The sequence below is a fragment of the Eucyclogobius newberryi genome, unplaced genomic scaffold (assembly GCF_026437365.1).
Source record: "Eucyclogobius newberryi isolate DKJ021-1_F unplaced genomic scaffold, fEucNew1.0.hap1 SCAF_21, whole genome shotgun sequence".
In the NCBI taxonomy this organism is placed as follows: domain Eukaryota; kingdom Metazoa; phylum Chordata; class Actinopteri; order Gobiiformes; family Gobiidae; genus Eucyclogobius; species Eucyclogobius newberryi.
The window spans coordinates 19,913,429-19,932,651 of NW_027315846.1; the positions used below are offsets into that span (position 1 = coordinate 19,913,429).

A 19,223-nucleotide genomic window follows, 5' to 3' on the forward strand; every position below is an offset into this window, starting at 1 on the left:
CAAACCTTGTATTGCAGTGAGAGTGACCAAAGCCTTCTCCAGCTCATTGCAAAGATTCTCAGTGTGGTTCAGATCTGTAGTAGATTGCAGAAACTAATCTTGAAAGTTTTCTTTGCTTGATGCCAATGATTTGACCCTCCTCAACCATACAGACATCTTTCTGGCTTGGCACAAAGTTGCAACTGCAACAGTTGGGTTTAAATATCATGATTTATATTGAAGACTTTTTTGGTCAGGCAGTGTATCTGCAATACTACTGTCAATTAATCATGGCCAGTAAAGAGTAGCTTTAACTTTCTTCTACACTAAAATGAGAAAAAGATATGCAGATGGTACTTTGTCCAATGAGGTAAAATGCTTATTTAATAAGGAATAAAAATAATCCAAACCAAGTCTTGGTCAAAATGTAAATGGGAAGACTCAACAATATTACAAAACAACTATTACTGAACAACAACAAAAACGATACTGCATCCGATACTTTGAAGACAGGGGGGGTCATATTTAAAAAGGGATCATTTCTCTGGGCTGGAGGGGTCGTCTTCAGGGGGATTGAGCTCTGGCGTCTGTTCACACTGTGTTTGGCTCTGGTTCGGTCTCAGGAGATACTCCAGCTCTTCTGCACTGATGGCCACTTTTTCTGGAACCAGCCACCGCTTGAAGTGTTCCAGGGCACTAAAAAGGGCGAATTGAGGATATAATTACAACGTTTAGCTTTATCTGTATTAACAAGAGTGATGAAAATTACCATCTCAACATAAAAATAATCATATAAATATTTTCACAGGCAGAGCTTGAATCAAATCACGTTTTGAGCCCAATTTAGACCTGTTCAATTATAGAAAAAATAATAGGCACTACTATTTTAATAATAAAAATAATCCTTTTTATTTTGGGTATTTATTTGCACAGAGATGGAGATGCAAAAAAGTGTGCGTGTGTGTAGAACCTTTTCTTCATGATTATGCAACTTTTGTAACTGTTAATGATCACCCTATGCTTAAAGGTCCCATAACATGCAAAATCGACTTTTCAGAGCTTTTAACCTTCTTACATTGCTATTTGTGCTTCATATATGTACCCAGAGTGTTTTTTTTGATTGATTCCAGAAGTGTTTAGCTATATTACAGACTATCTCCTTTCCTCGAATCTCCAAACTGACGGGCGGTGGCTGCAAGACCGCGTCATAAGGGCAAGCACGCGTCATCATCCCCCCCTCCCGGGTGGGCGGGGCACACACGCGCTCTGAGACTACGTCACGGGTTGGGCGGGGGAGCCAGATCGCTCTTCGCAAGGGTGGGGGCGAATATCAAACCAAGCCGTCTGCATTTCCGGGTTGGTGAGGGGGTCCAAGGTCTGGGTGATATTTCTTAACTATTATGTTAAGAGTGTTGCACAACCCTTATTATTATCAATTATACACTTAGGATAGACTACAAAACGTGAAAAAAGCATGTTATGGCACCTTTAATACAGAGGGCACATAGTTATATTTAAACTATGCATTGTGTATTAAGTACAACTCAACCACTGGACTGACTTTAAAACCCAGCATTGCAATAAACTGAAGACTTTTACCTTCAACTCAAGAAGCGATACATATTCAACTTAAAGCATAGTCCAATGTAGGGATGTAGGGTAGATATTATGTATGAAACACTTGAGAATAATGAGGACTGATTCCACAGACAACAGTAGTTTTAAGTAGAGTCATACCTTGGATCCATGTCTCCTCCCTGGAAGAGCTCTGATGTCTCGGCATCGTGCAGAAAACGGTCCCAACATTCTTTCTTAGCCTGAGACAGGGAACGCAGCATGTCTCTGGAAGTCACATCACTGGACTGGCCTTTCAGTCTTTTCAAACGATTTTCTGTATGACAAGGACATTACGATGCCTTATTAAACTTGTGCAGTATTTCCACAGTGTAGTGTAGTGTAGTAAAGCAAGCCATGAATACCTAAATTGGCGATGTAAATGTGTGAATCCTCCATCGGCTCCCACTTGGCTCCGGGTGGGCAGGGAGAGGTCCCATGTGTCCCATTGAACTGCACGGTTCCGGGCTGAAATGAGTCGCCAAAATCTATGTTGCCCTCCGCAGTAATCTCAATTTGGGTTTGTGGTAGGCTGGAGCAGATTTCGGACCAGAGTTCACCACTGGACCGAACTTGTCCATCCTCAAAGTCGTCAACCATTCTAATAATATCAACAGTAGCTTGATATGTTCAATACAGGGCCAGCTGTGGATGCTCGTTTAAGCTGCAACACATGCACAAAGAATTTGGTAAAATACCAGATTTGCGTTATTTTAATGGCACAACAACAGCACACCTCACCCAAATCATGTTTGTCTCAAACAGTCATTCCACAAAGGAAAGGGAAAATCTTACCCGTGAAATTAATTTAAGCGAGAAAATCCTCACTATTTGACGCTATTTGAAGCTTTGAATCCGCCATAGTTGAGAAAATTTACTTCCGCATTAGAAAACAAATAATTGGCCATGAAATACGTCTGTCAATGAAGTCAAAACACGATAGGCTCATTTTTAGGTTGGTACGTCTGTTACGTACGTCTGGTACGCCAATGAGCATGCGTGTCTATCCCGGAAGTCACAGACAGCCAGTGGTAAAGGTAAACAATTATGTTGACCTCTGATGCGTTATATTTCTATATAATATATAGTGTTATTTTTCAGTTTACTTTAGCATAGACATATAGTTTATTGCAGATGGTGTGCTCGGACACATTAATGAGCAACACAGCTGAATAGTCCTCTATTCTCTGTATTCAGTCCATAGACAAATATTGATGATTTTACACTGTCTGCGTGGTGTGGGTTTCAGGTGACATGTCACTACCATTACACCTGGCCGCGGCGTAGGAGATGCTAGCACTGCGCTTGGCTGTGGTGGCGGTTCCTATGGGTTTGTTGTTGTCCCGGACGATGGCCTGGATGTCCAGCGGTAGAACTCACCCAGAACTCGTGAGCAGGCTAAGAGGTACAATCTGTGGGACATGAGCAGAAGGCACTTGTGTTTCAAGTTGAATGAAATTCAGGGAGTTTCAAATATTTTTTTATGGAAAGGTCATTAATATTCCTTTGTTTTTAGTACTTTCACATGACAACAATCAGGACGTTTGTGGTTGAATAATACAACCACCTTTATCTCAATGGACGCAAAGTATAACCTATTCTGTGTGCAGTGCACACTATTCCCCTGTAGAATATCATGATGTGATGTATGCAACCTATCTACTGTGGGACATGGCACGAATGTCAATCCTATATAAATTAATAGAATGTATAATTCACATGTAATGTATTGTACAAACAAAGATACCCTATGTTGTATCTCATTCTCTGATTCTGATTGCCTTTCTTCTGTTTTTGCAGAGCATGGTGTAATCAAACATGATAGAGTCTTTGAAGCCATGCTTGCAACGGACAGAGGAGTGTACTCCAAAGATTATCCCTATGCTGACTCTCCACAATCCATAGGTGAGTCCATGATTTTAGTAATCTACTGGAGCTATTTTTTCACTAAAACAAGTAGCTCAGTCTTAAATGTTCTTTTACAGGCTACAGAGCTACCATCAGTGCCCCACACATGGTGAGTCTAAGATTATGAAAGAAAATGTCAATTTACACAAGTTTTACTATCTATTTTACAAATTAGTCTCTGTATATAACAGCATGCCCATGCTCTTGAAATACTTTATGACAAATTAACTGATGGGGCAACTGCTCTAGATGTGGGGTCTGGAAGTGGTTATCTCACTGCCTGTTTTGCACGAATGGTAAGTGCTTATTATCATACAAAATTGGCAAAAATGGTAAAAACTACATTAGATTTATGTTATATTTTTTATGTTTCTTGTAGACAGGTCCTACTGGTCGAGTGGTTGGTATTGAACACATTGATGAACTAGTAAAAATATCTGTTCAAAATGTGCAAGCGGATGACCCGGAGCTCATCTCTTCTGGGCGTATCAGGTTTCTTGGTGAGTATGACATTGATGCCAAAAGCAAGTCTGTTCAGCTGCACTAACTAATGACATATCTGTCATATCCTATGGCCTCAGTTGGAGATGGGAGGCTGGGGCACTCAGAAGGGGCACCTTATGATGCCATCCACGTTGGAGCAGCTGCAACTACAGTTCCTAAGGCGGTGAGCGCAGACAGCACTTGAATTAATTTGACTCCAAAGACTTAAATGACAAAATAGAATATAAATGGTGGATGCTGTTTTTTTGGATAATTAATTCTTGTCTTAAGTAGCAGGGGAAAAATGATTGTTTTGTTTGTGGCTCTGAAGCTGCTAGAGCAGCTGAAGCCAGGCGGGAGGCTGATTCTTCCAGTTGGTCCAGATGGTGGCAGTCAAGTTTTGGAGCAATATGATCGTCAGAATGATGGCACCTTCCTTAAGACGGCTTTAATGGGAGTGATCTATGTCCCACTCACTGACAAGACGAATCAGTTTCCTGGGTATGTTGGTATGACGTGACATTTACCAATTTGGCAGATACTAGTAATACATTTACAGAACAGAGTGTTTGAACAAATGATTCTCTCTCTCCAGAGGGGAGCTCTGATGGCGTTTTATTGCTCCTGCAGATGGTGCTGGTGCTGTTTCTCTGAAGGATATTGTGGCTGTGTATCCCTTCATGTCTTCCTGTTTTCTTGGAATTGTTCTTTTCACTGGGACAAAAATATGCTGCTAACAAAATGATTCTCGAAATTAAAATGGTTAAATGTGTTTTTGTTTTTTTAAGCAAATAACCAAAAACATTGCCAATTGTTTTATATTAGTCCGCAAATAAATGGTGACAAAAAGCTCCATGAATAATATATACTAGTAAAGTAATTTTTTTACTCGATTCAATAAACATAACTTCTGACAGTGATGAATTTAATTATTATAATAGATAAAAGCCATGATCATAAAAATAAATGGTGAAAAAAAACTGATTAAAAACTGTGTCGAAGTAATCCCTCATTCCTCCAGGAGAGGTCCATAGTAGATGACTTTTAAAACCTACAATTAAAATGTGTTAATTTAATTGATTAAGTGTCTTTAGGAATTTTGTCAAAACAAATATTTGCTAAGTGAATAATGTGTATTTTATTTTGGTTGCTACCTACCAGAGAAATGTTCTGTTGTTTGTATCTGCCGGAGACTCCTAAAAAAAAACCATCTTGTTTGCACAAGATAGTGTCTTTTTTGCATGACTATAAGATAAGATAAGATATTCCTTTATTGTCCCACATGGGGAAATTTCATTGGTGCAACGCAGGTAGATACAGAGGTAGATCCAGAAGAACAGATCACTTATAGGAAGTCTGAAAAACACTTTCAGTAGAAGATCTCCTATAAATAAATAAAAACTCCCATAGACAAATAAATAAATAAATACCATTGCATGTGATCCCGACAGTAATTGCACATGAATATGTGTCACGACAGCACATAGATTGCACATGAACTTCACAGTAATTGCACATCAGTATTAGGTTAGGTCAGTATTGCGACGGGATAACGTGACGATCTCCGGGTAAGACGACTGTTCTCCGCAGTTTCATGAGTTCCTCCTTTGTGTAAACGCGGTACGGCGCAGTAACCAACTATAAAAAGAAAAGTAAGTAACCAACTATAAAAAGAAAAGGATATACAGAGGCAAAGAAGCTTTGAAACAAGCAGTAATGGGAGTGTTGTTACTGTGATGCCAATATTGATGGCCACATTTGATCCTTATTTTTTGTCATATAACTACATATATTCAGTACTGTTTCCACCACTGCAATTTATACAACGTTAGCTGAAAATGAACCCTTTTCTGCCGTCTGTGACCATGGATTAAAATATTGTAGTAAACCTGTTTTTATTCGCTGGAGAAAAATGAACTACAATTTGACGTCACAATTGTGCGTCGTTCTTTTGAAGGACCTCAGGGTACAGAGGAACCAGAGTGCAATGCACTTGTGGTTTTATGCTAGATCTAGACATTTGTACCGTCTCTTTTCCAGATTCAACTATTTTCAGAGTAGTTCCATACTATCGTCGTATTTCAGGCTTCCTTCTCTTCGTATTTCCCCAACAGTCCCCGGCACTGAGTGCACTGTACTTATGGAGCAGGCAGAGCCCACGTTGTTGGCGGACCGAGGGGGCACAATCCCGGATACTTCCGAAGTCACTAAAGTGCAAGAACGTAAACAGAAGGAGTCGGGAAAACGCAAGAAAGACGAGCCGGATGAAACCGAAGGAAGAGGACGAGGGAAGAGGAGAAGAGGAGCGGGAGGAAAGAAACTTCGTCCTGGAGAGAGGTTCATCCCTCCGCCGCAAAAACGCAACCCTGGCGTTAGCTTCAACCAGGAACATTTCAACGAGACCTCCTATTATTTTGAAAACGGTCTTCGCAAAGTGCGTCCTTACTACCATGATTTCAAAACGTATTGTAAAGGACGCTGGATAGGCAAGAGTCTGCAGGAGGTGTTCAAGAGTGAGTTCAGAGCTGAGTCCATAGAGTATTACCAGAGAGCGGCCAAAGAGGGGCGCATCCGCCTCAACGACACACCAGTGGAAGACCTCTCCATCGTGCTCAGGGTCAGTCACTTTGAGATCAGTGTGTTGATCAGTAGTATAAAGAAAACCTAACTGCCACACTTATTTCAATGTTAATTTGTTGTAACTGTGTACAATTTGCTGCCACTTGGCCAGGGTTCCTTTTATAGAATATGTATTTTAATCTCAATGGGACTCTCCTAGTTAAATATAGGTTAAAATGAATAAATACAATTTTCCCTTGTGCACAGAACAATGACCTCATGCGGAACACTGTACACCGCCATGAGCCCCCTGTGGTGGGGAGACCCTTGGAGATCTTGGCTGATGATGGTGAGGTCTTGGTGGTGGACAAACCTGCCTCTATCCCAGTGCACCCCTGCGGCCGCTTCCGACACAACACGGTCATCTTCATCCTGGGCAAAGAGCACGGCGTCTCGGAGCTCCACACAGTGCACCGACTGGACAGGCTCACCTCAGGAGTACTGCTGTTTGCAAGAACCCTGGAGACGTCAAAAAGGCTGGATCAACTAGTCAGAGACAGACAGGCATGTCCAGGCTGAGGATTGAAAAAAAAAAAGTAGCATTCTTACAATCAGATCACTGTACCACAATTATGATACTGTCTTTTTCTGTACTTCTTATTGTAGCTTGTAAAGGAATACGTGTGCCGGGTGGAGGGGGAGTTCCCAGAAGGGGAGATCACCTGTGAGGAGTCCATCCTGGTGGTTTCCTTCAAAATTGGCTTGTGTCGCGTGGATCCTAAAGGTAAAGAATGTCGTACTGTATTTGAGCGGATCAGCTTTAATGGCAAGACGAGTGTGGTGCGCTGTTTACCACTTACTGGCCGCACCCATCAGATCAGAGTGCACCTGCAATACCTGGGTTTTCCCATCCTCAACGACCCTATATACAACACTGCTGCTTGGGGCCCGCACAGGGGCAAGGGAGGGCTGGTGAGCAGGACCAATGAGGAACTTCTGCAGGCTCTGGTGGAAGAGCACAAGTCACAGGAGAGTCTACTCCTCTTGGACATACCCGAGGATACTGCTGAGAAGATGAAGACCGAAAGAGTTTGTAAAGATGAGGATACGAGTGGAGCCGATCACCTGTCAGGTAGTGTCGTAAGTGATCACTTGGATGCTACTGTCGCAAAATGTGGTAGCATCAAGGAAAACGACACATGTGGTGAGAACCCTGTCAAAGTGTCTGAGACCGAGAGCACAAGCACCAGTGAAATTGCATTGAACAATGAGCTTGACCCCCTGTGCAGTGAATGCAAGCTGGTGCATGCCGACCCCACAGAGAAGGAGCTCATTATGTACCTGCACGCCTTGCGCTACAAAGGTCCTGATTTTGAATATTCAGCACATTTACCAGATTGGGCTAAAGAGGACTGGGAAGAGACACTTTAAGACTATATTTTACAGTTTGGATTAAAAAAACTATAGGTTTTTGTTAACAGTTTTTTACTTGGTATAATATAAGATATAAATTATTATTTCTGAGTGGTGGTACTATAAAAACTGTAATATCAGACTTGGATATTTTGATGAATAAATTTTATGTGTTGAATACCACATTGTGTGTTCTCCCTAAACGTTGTCACATAACATCACATTACATTTTCAAAGGTTATAGTATACAACTTGCACATTATTCTTAAAATTCATTAAAATGTTTTCAATTAATGATGTTTCATTAATCTTGGACCCACACAGGCAACCACATATTTTGAAATTATTTCAATGAAACAACTCGTCTAAACGAGGCAACCCTAACTGAAGTCTTTACTGTTTAAAAAAAAAAAAGATGTACTTTCTATTGATCTCAGTGCTACATGGGAAATAACCATGTGCTACTAAAGGATATGTACAAAGATTTTTACACACCCTTTTGGATATGAGGCATCTTTCCTATGTAAAAGAAGATTTATTGCTATTGACAAGTTTTAGGCCTTATGAAGCCTCATGAAGCAATGAAGCCTCACCCCCAGTTACAGCCCAAAGCTTCTCTAAAATTAAGCTTTAATTTACTACAAAGAAAAGTTTTTTTTCAAGTTCTTTTTTTTTAATCTGTGTATTAATTTACAAGAACATAAATAAATTGTTTTATGCTCACAAACACAGGGTATTACTTGATTTCTGATTTCACACAAACCGGAGCCTCAGTCATGTGACTGACTTGTTACTGTAACAGGCTTCATTTGACATGCCCACTTTAGCTGGAACCAGATTTTGAAGTCTTGCTTCATTTTGCCCATCACTAGATAACACAAGTAATCATTCATCATTACTATTATGTAGGTCATGGACATTCTTTCAGCTCACGATCTTGCAGATTGAGATCTTGCTAATGAAAACTTCATATCCAATGCCAAAGCCCCATTCTCACATGCCGCCTGACCTGGGCATTTACCTGGCATTTTTCCAGAGCAATGGAAAATGTAGCCAGAACTGAAGTTACATTTGATTTTCATTTAAATGATGCAGCACTTTGGTTTAGTAATAACATACAGAGAGACAAATGCCAGGCTAAGTGTAAACAGAGCAAACCTGGCAATGGTCTGGGACTGATGCATGTGTAAACAGGGGTCAGAGCTGAATGTTCTGGCAATCTGTACATGGCCATTTACTGGTAACTACTGTGCATGCCCAGTGTAGTAAAAAAGATGCCACTTGGATTCATCTAAGCAAATACAGTAGGTCCGAGCCTCCTAATGGACAACTGCTGCATGGAGATGATCATTCAGCTGCAACTCTGTATTTAAACTTAATTGATTCTGTGAGTTGCTTCTCATTTCTAAAACAATCACGTGGAAAGCCTAATCCCGTGGTCATGGAAAAGATGTCCGTATGTTTGAGAAGGGTCTTCAACATCAAGCAGAGAAAACAGAAACTAATCTACATATCCCAACCCTAGTGAGAAAGTCTGGGATGAGCTGGAGAAGGCTTTGTCACTCTCACATCAATGAACAATTAATTGGTAAGAATTAATGCAACACTGGATGAAAAACATCTTTTAATACTGCAGAAGCTTATTGAAACTACGCTACAGCAAGTGTGTGCTGTAATCAAAGCTAAAAGTCGGTCCTACCAAATATTAGAGCCCCTTTTTTCTATGGCAACTTTTTGGACACATAGTGTATGTGTGAATGGGGCATTTGAGTGACAGTAGCTGTATGTGTATGAAGAAGTTTATTAGATTGTACAGCGGCAGTTTAATCATCGTTTAAATGAGACACTGTATTATTGTCATTTAAAGACATTTCAAATAACATATTTAGTGAGATTTCAGTTTAAAAATTTTGTGACGAGAAAAAGCCCTCTCCTTTTTATTCTCTAGTGTAAAACGTGTGTGTGATACGTAGACTGTAATATATTTCACACCTCTACTTAAACCGAGCATGCTTGAGTATGCTATTTGCAATTAACAAGGCTCAGAGAGAAGCATTTTAGATTCACTCAACTAAATTTAGTAGTAAGAACTAGCAATCAAAATGAGAAACTAATGACTTGAGAAGCATAATCACTTACCATAATTACATATAATTTTTTTATTGCAAAATTGGAGTAAGTTAAGCCTGAGTCATAACAATAGGATGAGAAAATTAGTTTGTCAAGAGTAGTTTACCCTATATACTGATTTTTCATAGTTTTGTATCTGTCTATCATCATTACACTGTTTGCTTTGATAAAATGTGTGGTTATTAATTATACTGCACGTTAATAAATGCAATTGATATTTTATACACAACCGACTGAACATACGACATACATACTCCAAAGTATACATAACTTTACTTGGACATTATTACATATAATGCACATAATGCACGGTGCTTTAAGTCTCAGCAGCTGTCGTCCTGCTCCCCACGTCGCTTAATCCACACGTCTGGTAGGTCTGGTTTACTGTTGGGTAAAATGACCACTTCACTGCTTCTGCCTCTGTTCTCACATTCATACGGTGTTTCTTTCAGAGACAAGCGAAGGGTATCCCTTTTTTCATTTAAGTGTCCAGGTTGATGCTGCTCCTCTTCCATTGATTGCAGGAATGTTGAGGCCTTTGCTTCTGTGATGCTCAGACCAGTGTCATTAGAGTCTTCCAGGCCCTCATAGGAGCCCTGCGATAGGCCCCACAGTGGTTTGTTTTGTGCCTTGGCCTCATCTTTGCACAAGGAAAGATGGTCTATTGTCTCTAGTGTGTGGCTGGCCATAGTCTCCTCGATGCTGGAGGAAGAGGAGAAGGCTGTATTGCTCCAGTGTTTAAGCCCACTACAATGACCTCTGCAGGCCGTACACAGCTGTTTGTCCTGGTGCAAAAAGTCGTGCTGTACGCTTGTCTCTTTGTAGGGAGAAGATGTTTGTAACGCTGGGGGTGTAGGACACATTTTGTTTTGGTGAGTGCTCATGTCTTCTCTGCTACAAAACTGGATCTCATCTGAGAGGACAGAAGGCCTGTTGGACAATTTACTGGTACAAGTACTGTTCTCAAAGCTATCACTTAGTCGATAGGCCAGAGGTTGCAGCTCATACTGCTCATACCCTTGACCTGTGCCAACAGTAGGCTTCTGTTTCTGCTGACGTTGGTGGTTGGGGTACAAATAGCCCCCTCCATCCTGGTCATTGCTTCTCCTCACTCTGTTTTTATCAAAAGCCCCATTAACAGCAGATGAGGCGCTGTTGTTTAATGTGACACAAGATTCAGTCTGTTCCATAAAACACGGAAAAGTTGTCCTCCCACAGTTTTGCTGAGGTCCAAAAAAACAACACAGAGACTGGAAAAAGAATGTTGCAAATCCACAGGCCACACATTTCACTAAAAACAAAAAAATACCTAACTTTCTAAACAGTAAAGCAGTTGACGGTAACATAATGATCCCCATACAAAAGAAAGCTCCAGAAACTACCGCAACAGGGCAGCCCATCCTTTTAGTGGCATGTGCCACCTTCCCGATTTTGTCTGAGTGTGGAGCTAAGCTGTAGGCTATGGAGTAGTTGGCAATGAAATCGACAGCTAACCCTGCAGCACAGGATATAAAGAGAGCCTCGATGCCACTCAGTTGCCACTCAAGCAGAACCAGGAGGCCAATAGTGACAAAGACACTACCTCCGACTGCCACCATGCCATATAGGCTCAAAGGAATGTTCCAGGTACTAACCAGCAGAAAGACAAACGTCAGGGCTATTGAAAACCCTGATACCAGCAGCATCTCTGAGCCCAGGGACTGCTGCAGATCCAACAGCGTAAGCTGGCTCACAAACCAGCCACGGGCCAAACCTGGCGGGGAACCAGATTTCTCCCTCGTAAACCATGCAAGGATTTGTCTGTAGTAAACGTTGGTGGTGTTGTAATTAAAGCTTTTTAGGTATGTTGTTCTAAATGCTAAAACAAGGGCAGCGATTCGTCCATCTGTGTGGAAGTACACTCCCCCTGCATGAGCCAGGCGGCCCTGGCTGTAACGATCTGCCAACAGCAGACTTAGGCACCGCTCAAATACAGCGGGATGGAAGGGGAAAGTCTGGTTGGCACAGCAGAGGTCAGCTGGGTCATTGCTTTTCGCGCAATGCCGCATTGAGGTCCACTCTACTAACTGCTCCACCAGGCATACGTTTTCTACCATACTTTTGTCTTCAGGAGATGGTGGCAAATAAAAGCTTTGATTCTGAACATGTGCACAAAGATCCTTCAACCAGACCTGGGAGTCAGGGCTGCTCATGTTAAACTCTGGATCCAGGACCAAAGAATTGTTGGCGTGTGGGTTGAAGTGGTCCCCGTTGTCAGTAGCCTTGACCCCCCAAACTAACTGTAGGCTAAGGGGCATGTCCTCTCCATTTCTCTGGCGCTTGAACATAAACATGTGGCGGTACTCTGCGTCATACCTCTCAAATGGGTGACTGGAGCGGAACAGTTGGGTAACTTTACTCTCCAGAGTAGGCAGCTTCATGCCTGGCTCCACACAGGCCATGTAGATGCCCCCAGCAGCAAGCACTGCAAACCAGCATACCCAAATGTACCGAAACTTTACTACTCCACATGGAAGGATCTTCATGAATAACAGGTTTGATGTATCACTGAGCCCTCTTTTAATTTCTCTCATTTTCTGACTGAGATTGAAAAGACATTTCTTGCGTGAACTTGTCTCCCAGAATCCATTGGTGTTTTTGGAGCAGCAAGGTCTCCATCCCTGAACAGCAACAGGGGAAGAATTCATGTAGCGCTCACGTAAAATAAAAGAACACGGCAGCCACACTAATGCTAGGAGTGAACTGACGAAGGAGGCTGTGCCCAGGTAAATAGCAAAGCATCGAATAGCTGGGAGGCTACTTAGAAAACCGGCGAAAAAAGCTGCACTTGAGGTTAATCCAGTGGCTATAATTAGATAACAGACTTCATGCAGAATTCTGTTGACTCTTTTCTCTAGAGAGAAACAAGGTCTCTGGGAGAGCAGTAGGTTCCAAAAATCTGCAAATATAAAAACTTGATTTGAACAGATCCCCAGAAGAAAAATGGCAGCAGTAAAGTTGACTAAAGGAAAAAATATCAGACGGTAAACAACTTTGTACAAGAAATAGGATGTGAGGAGGGAGCCAGCAATGGCTAATACAGATAACATAACAACAAATGGTGACTGTAGATATACGGTCATGGAGAAAAGGAGTGACATGACAGCCAGGACAGGGTAAACACAATCCCTTGAAAGGTAGAATCTGAAAAGGCTCTGCTTGATGCCAAAGTCCATGCCGGTGATGGTGGTGTTATTGTAAGACAGATTTCGTCCTTCCAGACTGTTCATGTAAATCCCCATCATATCCTCCCCTTTCTCCAATGGGAGGAAAAGGAGGCTGTACTTTAAGGTGGGGATTTGGTACTTGATTGTTTGAGGACCCAGAAAGTCCTTATCCACCAGAAAGTGTAGTATCTGGAACACCACATGGGACTGTTTACAGCGACTGGGTACTAAAGCACAGCCGCCATGTTTGGGTCTGTCCACACAGGTCTCACTGAGATGTCCTTCATGATAGTACGGAGCACATTTACGCAGCAGGTTGAGAGACTCCGAAACCTATAAGACAATATTATTTATTATGTGGTAACTTGAAATTGTACTTTATATACAATATGTAGAAGTGACCTGGTGTGCGGTGAGGCTAAGACAGCAGGATGCATTTGTGAGCACAGCTAAATAGTTCCCTAGGGACCAGCTGGGACAGCAGCCACTGCTTGCGTCTTGGGGGTCACTTCTCAGGGGCTGTTGGCACACATCCTGGAAGTGTGCCTGCGACCGAATCTTCAACAAAACAGAAGGCAAGATTTCACACACAGCTTTTTTTGGAAGGATGTTTACTGCAGTCAATGTGCATTTTAAAAATATGAAATGCACAGTAGCCCTAGTGCAATATTCATGTTGTGTGGATGAATATGGGGACATTGGTGGTGAGGCATACCCTGGACTGTTCCATCTCACACATGGACTGGATGGTTTTCAGACTCCACAGGCTGGCTGCATTTTCAGATCTGAACACAAGCTGTGCCAGATGCTCACCTACACATATAACACACAATCACAAATGATGAATTGTAGTACCTTTTTGTGTACCTTCTTATTATTAGATATGCTTGAATTGATTAGAAATATTTTGTCCTTTTTGCCATGGCTCATTTTTGGCATTCATTTGACCTCTACTCATTTGCCCCTGATTGAGTGTGCTGGATGTTAGTGTACATGGCATGTAGATAGTGGTGAAGGCAGATGATGTGAGTGCAGATGACCTGGAGCGTCACAAAGGAACGAGTCTGGAGTAGAGTGTCTGGCCAACATCCTCCTGGTGCGAGCTTTACTGCTGTTCAGCCTGTCAGCTCCTCCCACTCTACAGCATACATGAAAACAGACACATTAGCCATATTATTAAATGCACTGTATTCTTATGTATTTGTTTGTTATTCTACATTAGCATAGCAGTGTGCTTTAAAATGTTTAAATATTTAGAACTGTGGTTGTTATTTTCGTCTTGTGTGATTGCCGCTTGATAATATGAACAAGCAGAAATCAGAATACTGTCCTGCATGTGTGTTGGGGTGACTCGGCATGTTCCCATTACAGCTGTGTGTAGCTGGCATAGATTAGAACAAGCTCCTTAGAGCTGCTGACCTTTGGAGTGCCTGTGGCAGCAGAGACAGAGTCCTGCCAGGGCCTGTGTTCTCCAGCAGCTGCTGAAGACTGGACTCACGCAAGCTGATGTACGTCCCTCGAGGCTCAAAGCCCTGCATCCAAACACACAGGGACATCAAAGAGTGTACTCTGTTCTCCATCACTGTCAACAAGCGTCCGAAACCACCATGTTAACCTGTTTGCATCATCCCCTCATTAATAATCTAAAGTGTGGTAAAAACCATGATCTTTTTGGTCTAATTAGCTATATTCAATTAACTGGTATGCTAGCTACTATAGAAATAAAATAGAGTTAGATAGATTTAATATCTATGAACAGCTGCTATGCAAAACTTACCATTAAAGGGTTGGAGAAGTCTGGCAATGGACCTATGAGAAGAGCTGCTCCTGAAAAACCCAAAAGTAGCAGAGCACAACCCAGCAGCAAAGCTAATGGGTGCTCAACCAACAGCTGACCATATCTAAACAGACACATGAGTATGGGGTGAGATTTATGTGGAAAACAGAAATGCCTTTCTGACACTTACATCCTGATGATCCGTGACAGGCCTTCATCCCTGCAACGAATCAAAAAGTCTGCTGTAAATGCAAAGAGGGTGTACTACTTTGATTTATCACTGTCATTCACATTGGAATAACAAAAACAGTCATACCTGACAGGCCGTGCGTGTGTTAATGTGTGTGGTCCACTGTCATCTGAGCTGTGTAGCCAGTGACAGCGCACTGGTCCAGGACATGAGGACTGGGCAGAGCTTAAACCTTGACCCCCCCTCATCTTTATAGCATTTGGTGAACACTCATGCTTTCCCCAGGAGCTTCTGGGGCAGCTTTGGCAGGTGCCGACCTGGCTGGAGTCAGGACACGTCCTGGGTAAAGAGGAGTCAAAAGGTCCCAAATGGGAAATCTGTTGGACCTGCAGACAAGCGGAACCTTCATTAGTATCACATTTAGAGGGACTGGGAAATTAGCTCCCAGAAAATATGAAATATGGAACTTTATTACTATTAATTATGCAAAATTAAATGAAAGGAAGATCAATACAAATTAATTTGAAATAAGCATGGTCTCATTTTATTAATTTGATGGGATTTCTAATTAGTCTGAAATGGAAAATCCCTGGGTAAAATCTGTACTTTCTAATTTTAAAGAGCTAATGAAAACATAAATCTATTCAAAATAATTGGAAACAAGAAAGGAATTCTGTTTTGATGGATAAAGAATGGGAAAATATAAATACATCCCAGTGGAGGACCAAAAGAATTACATATTTGGAGATATGGGAACACCATGTCAAAGTACTCACTATTCACAAGGAAAAGTTGGAGAAATTGTGGTTGCCAGGTGGCTCACCATAACCATGTGTTTAGAGACTGTCCTGTTGCTCAGAAATATTGGACAAATGACTCCAGGTTGTTTTTGACATCACTATCCCACTCGATATCAGAAATATGTACCTGTGCATCAAAAATCCTGCCATTTTTTTTTCTACTGTATTCTCTCTTGTCTTTTTCTTTCTATTTTATGTTTGTTGTTAAAAAATAAAAAAATCTAAAAAGGAATTTCTCATAATGGTTGAAAATGATTTATTTATTGAAAACAAAAACACAACAAAGATACCAAAAAAGTCACTCCTATCCCTCTATTATTGTTGTTATTATTATGATTATGATTATTATTATTATTATTATTATTATTATTATTATTATTATTATCAGTACTGCTATTACTATTAAGATATGATATTTTATTACACATGAATTGCCCCAAATGTGGTGGTGGTAGGGTCGGCCCAGGCTGCTGCAGCTGTCACACAGCCCCCCCTCAGAGAGGAGCCCCTCTTCAGAATGGTCCACTGTGCACTGGTGCTCAGGGGGGCACAGGGCGATGGATGGGGGGTCACTGTTGAGCACACAAGATACACATAAATAAACACATTATATTATAATGTTATTCTTATCCGGCAGGTGCAATGTATGCACTTTGGGGTTTTGATGTTGTGGCATGGCTATGTGTTTTTTGTGTTGAAAATGTGCACACCAGACTATTGTCCTCCTGATATTGTGTGTGTTTGATTACTGTGTGGAAGGTGACCTAGAGCACTGTAAACCCAAGAAAAAAATAAAACAATAAAGTTGAACCTGACCTGAACAACCCCCAGTGTTTGACCGAACAGATGAAGAGAAATGACAGAATGCAGCACACATGGCAACAGAGGTCCACTGTGCTGAGTCAGACTTGTGAGAATAGATTGATAAAGATGCCCACTGTGCATGCATTTGTCTCTGCTGAACAGGCTGCATGCTAAAGTGGGGTTTATGTTTGTTTTTCCACTGGGGGCCTAGATGGTAAAGTGCTATGCAGTGTATGTCCGGCTTTGTCTCCAGGGCAACAAAGTCAACAGTCAATTTGCTGATGTGATCCCATAATAACCCTGGGGTTAAGAGTTAATGAATAGTCTTTAGTACACAGCAGCAGGAGAAAAATACTTCATTAGCCCCAGAGATTTTTTTACAATAAATCTGGCAAATAGGCCTTAAAAAGGATTTAAGAATAGAAGAACTGCAAACGTTGTTTTCCCTTTCAACCAGTAGTCATTATTTCATTTATAGTATATGCTAAATGCTAGACAAATATTTAAGGTATGGATTTATTCAAGTAGTCTATACCTGAGTTGTAATTACAGCATTCATAGAACTCTGAGTGCTCTGTGAGGTAGAACAACAATGTTGTAGTCATAGCCATTAGATTTTCCTAAAAATAAAGTGAATCGTCAGTTTTCTTGATTTTGTGGCCTATTTGTAGGGCAGAAGTGTGGGGGGCTTCAAGGCAAACAGGAAACAGGCCTATGCCACAGTAACTCACTTTGATTTCACTTGTTAGATCAGCATTAACCTTGGTTCTGTTTCATATGACATGCTAAATCTAACCAATTTTTTTTTTTAAATTGTGACAATTTATTTGAATTGTGCTGACAAAGCAGATAATAAATCTAGTCTACCATTTTATATTTATTGGCCTATAGCAACAGTGCAAATGTATTAGCCTATTTAGGCTATAAAACACGGGTTTCTGTCGCTACTGAAGCCATCACACAAATCTCTTTGCTTTTGTGTCTTATTTCTCAACAATAGTGAGCCACATTCTGCTCAGTTGTCTTTTCTATAAAGAGATGCATATGAACGCGCCCACCTCTGAGCTGCTGCGCGCGTCCTCTCTCCGAGGGGGAAATCGTCCATCACAACCGAGCTCTCCCCGAGCGAGCTCGCGTTCATCCTGTGCTCCCGGTGCAACTCCACAGCTGTTTATATGAGAAAGACACTGGCCGCCATCTAACCCTGTCCACGCTGGTCACACAGGCAGGACGTGTGTTTGTCATATACACCTCCTCAGTGAAGGCAGTGAGGCAGAGGAGCGCGCTGATTGGCTCAGAGCCGCTGCTGATGCGAGCTGCGCACTTGGTCCAAGTGATGCTTCACACACCATACAGCCAACAAGAGCAGACCTGGTCTTAGTCTGAGTCCAGACCTGGTCTTAGTCTGAGTCCTGACCTAATCTTAGTCTGAATCCTGACCTAATCTTAGTCTGAATCCTGACCTAGTCTTAGTCTGAGTCCTGACCTAGTCTTAGTCTGAGTCCAGACCTAGTCTTAGTCTGAGTCCAGACCTAGTCTTAGTCTGAATCCTGACCTAGTCTTAGTCTGAGTCCAGACCTAGTCTTAGTCTGAATCCTGACCTAGTCTTAGTCTGAGTCCAGACCTAGTCTTAGTCTGAGTCCAAACCTAGTCTTAGTCTGAGTCCAGACCTAGTCTTAGTCTGAGTCCAGACCTAGTCTTAGTCTGAGTCCAGACCTAGTCTTAGTCTGAGTCCAAACCTAGTCTTAGTCTGAGTCCAGACCTAGTCTTAGTCTGAGTCCAAACCTAGTCTTAGTCTGAGTCCAGACCTAGTCTTAGTCTGAGTCCAGACCTAGTCTTAGTCTGAGTCCAGACCTAGTCTTAGTCTGAGTCCAGACCTAGTCTTAGTCTGAATCCTGACCTAGTCTTAGTCTGAGTCCAGACCTAGTCTTAGTCTGAATCCTGACCTAGTCTTAGTCTGAGTCCAGACCTAGTCTTAGTCTGAGTCCAAACCTAGTCTTAGTCTGAGTCCAGACCTAGTCTTAGTCTGAGTCCAGACCTAGTCTTAGTCTGAGTCCAGACCTAGTCTTAGTCTGAGTCCAAACCTAGTCTTAGTCTGAGTCCAGACCTAGTCTTAGTCTGAGTCCAAACCTAGTCTTAGTCTGAGTCCAGACCTAGTCTTAGTCTGAGTCCAGACCTAGTCTTAGTCTGAGTCCAGACCTAGTCTTAGTCTGAATCCTGACCTAGTCTTAGTCTGAGTCCAGACCTAGTCTTAGTCTGAGTCCAGACCTAGTCTTAGTCTGAATCCTGACCTAGTCTTAGTCTGAGTCCAGACTTAGTCTTAGTCTGAATCCTGACCTAGTCTTAGTCTGAGTCCAGAC

General features: G+C 41.8%; 4 protein-coding genes across 5 annotated transcripts; 2 read left to right on the forward strand and 2 right to left on the reverse strand.

Annotated features, from left to right (window-relative positions):
- Positions 1 to 503: 503 nt before the first annotated feature.
- Positions 504 to 2,473, reverse strand: ccdc32 (coiled-coil domain containing 32). Its single transcript, XM_072457229.1, has 4 exons — positions 2,389 to 2,473; positions 1,959 to 2,257; positions 1,717 to 1,870; positions 504 to 675 (listed from the first exon to the last, which is right to left on the reverse strand). Exons 2-4 carry the CDS (start codon positions 2,191 to 2,193, stop codon positions 516 to 518), a joined length of 549 nt encoding a protein of 182 aa, XP_072313330.1. The 5' UTR covers positions 2,194 to 2,257; positions 2,389 to 2,473; the 3' UTR covers positions 504 to 515.
- A 347-nt stretch (positions 2,474 to 2,820) lies between these two features.
- Positions 2,821 to 4,744, forward strand: pcmtl (l-isoaspartyl protein carboxyl methyltransferase, like). 2 transcript variants are annotated; one of them, XM_072457227.1, is made up of 8 exons: positions 2,821 to 2,998; positions 3,394 to 3,498; positions 3,579 to 3,610; positions 3,693 to 3,797; positions 3,881 to 4,001; positions 4,083 to 4,168; positions 4,316 to 4,485; positions 4,615 to 4,744. In XM_072457227.1, the coding sequence occupies exons 1-8, from the start codon at positions 2,884 to 2,886 to the stop codon at positions 4,727 to 4,729; spliced, it is 849 nt and encodes a 282-aa protein (XP_072313328.1). In that variant the 5' UTR covers positions 2,821 to 2,883; the 3' UTR covers positions 4,730 to 4,744. The 2 variants fall into 2 exon arrangements, with proteins under 2 accessions (XP_072313328.1, XP_072313329.1); XM_072457228.1 differs by having other exon boundaries at positions 4,580 to 4,687.
- Positions 4,745 to 5,896: 1,152 nt separating this feature from the next.
- On the forward strand, positions 5,897 to 8,095 carry rpusd2 (RNA pseudouridine synthase domain containing 2). The gene is made up of 3 exons (XM_072457863.1): positions 5,897 to 6,601; positions 6,811 to 7,107; positions 7,210 to 8,095. The coding sequence occupies exons 1-3, from the start codon at positions 5,897 to 5,899 to the stop codon at positions 7,972 to 7,974; spliced, it is 1,767 nt and encodes a 588-aa protein (XP_072313964.1). The 3' UTR covers positions 7,975 to 8,095.
- Positions 8,096 to 10,288: 2,193 nt separating this feature from the next.
- On the reverse strand, positions 10,289 to 18,114 carry disp2 (dispatched RND transporter family member 2). The gene is made up of 11 exons (XM_072457439.1): positions 17,922 to 18,114; positions 16,495 to 16,631; positions 16,083 to 16,107; positions 15,386 to 15,688; positions 15,260 to 15,289; positions 15,070 to 15,193; positions 14,712 to 14,824; positions 14,333 to 14,430; positions 14,008 to 14,105; positions 13,695 to 13,850; positions 10,289 to 13,625 (listed from the first exon to the last, which is right to left on the reverse strand). The coding sequence occupies exons 1-11, from the start codon at positions 18,002 to 18,004 to the stop codon at positions 10,410 to 10,412; spliced, it is 4,383 nt and encodes a 1,460-aa protein (XP_072313540.1). The 5' UTR covers positions 18,005 to 18,114; the 3' UTR covers positions 10,289 to 10,409.
- Between the last annotated feature and the right edge of the window lie 1,109 nt (positions 18,115 to 19,223).

Bases quoted from the DNA above. Each gene is read 5' to 3' on its own strand.
- ccdc32 (XM_072457229.1), bottom strand. From the start codon at position 2,193: ATGGTTGACGACTTTGAGGATGGACAAGTTCGGTCCAGTGGTGAACTC. The intron at 1,871-1,958 runs GTATTCATGGCT...CTTGTCATACAG, and splicing joins CATTTACATCGCCAATTTAG to AAAATCGTTTGAAAAGACTG. The intron at 676-1,716 runs GTATGACTCTAC...CGCCCTTTTTAG, and splicing joins GGAGGAGACATGGATCCAAG to TGCCCTGGAACACTTCAAGC.
- pcmtl (XM_072457227.1), top strand. From the start codon at position 2,884: ATGCTAGCACTGCGCTTGGCTGTGGTGGCGGTTCCTATGGGTTTGTTG. The intron at 2,999-3,393 runs GTACAATCTGTG...CTGTTTTTGCAG, and splicing joins ACTCGTGAGCAGGCTAAGAG to AGCATGGTGTAATCAAACAT. The intron at 4,169-4,315 runs GTGAGCGCAGAC...GTGGCTCTGAAG, and splicing joins CAACTACAGTTCCTAAGGCG to CTGCTAGAGCAGCTGAAGCC.
- rpusd2 (XM_072457863.1), top strand. From the start codon at position 5,897: ATGAACTACAATTTGACGTCACAATTGTGCGTCGTTCTTTTGAAGGAC. The intron at 6,602-6,810 runs GTCAGTCACTTT...CCTTGTGCACAG, and splicing joins ACCTCTCCATCGTGCTCAGG to AACAATGACCTCATGCGGAA. The intron at 7,108-7,209 runs GCATGTCCAGGC...TTCTTATTGTAG, and splicing joins AACTAGTCAGAGACAGACAG to CTTGTAAAGGAATACGTGTG.
- disp2 (XM_072457439.1), bottom strand. From the start codon at position 18,004: ATGAACGCGAGCTCGCTCGGGGAGAGCTCGGTTGTGATGGACGATTTC. The intron at 14,431-14,711 runs GTCAGCAGCTCT...TGTATGCTGTAG, and splicing joins CTGCCACAGGCACTCCAAAG to AGTGGGAGGAGCTGACAGGC. The intron at 13,851-14,007 runs GTATGCCTCACC...GTTTTGTTGAAG, and splicing joins GTGAGATGGAACAGTCCAGG to ATTCGGTCGCAGGCACACTT.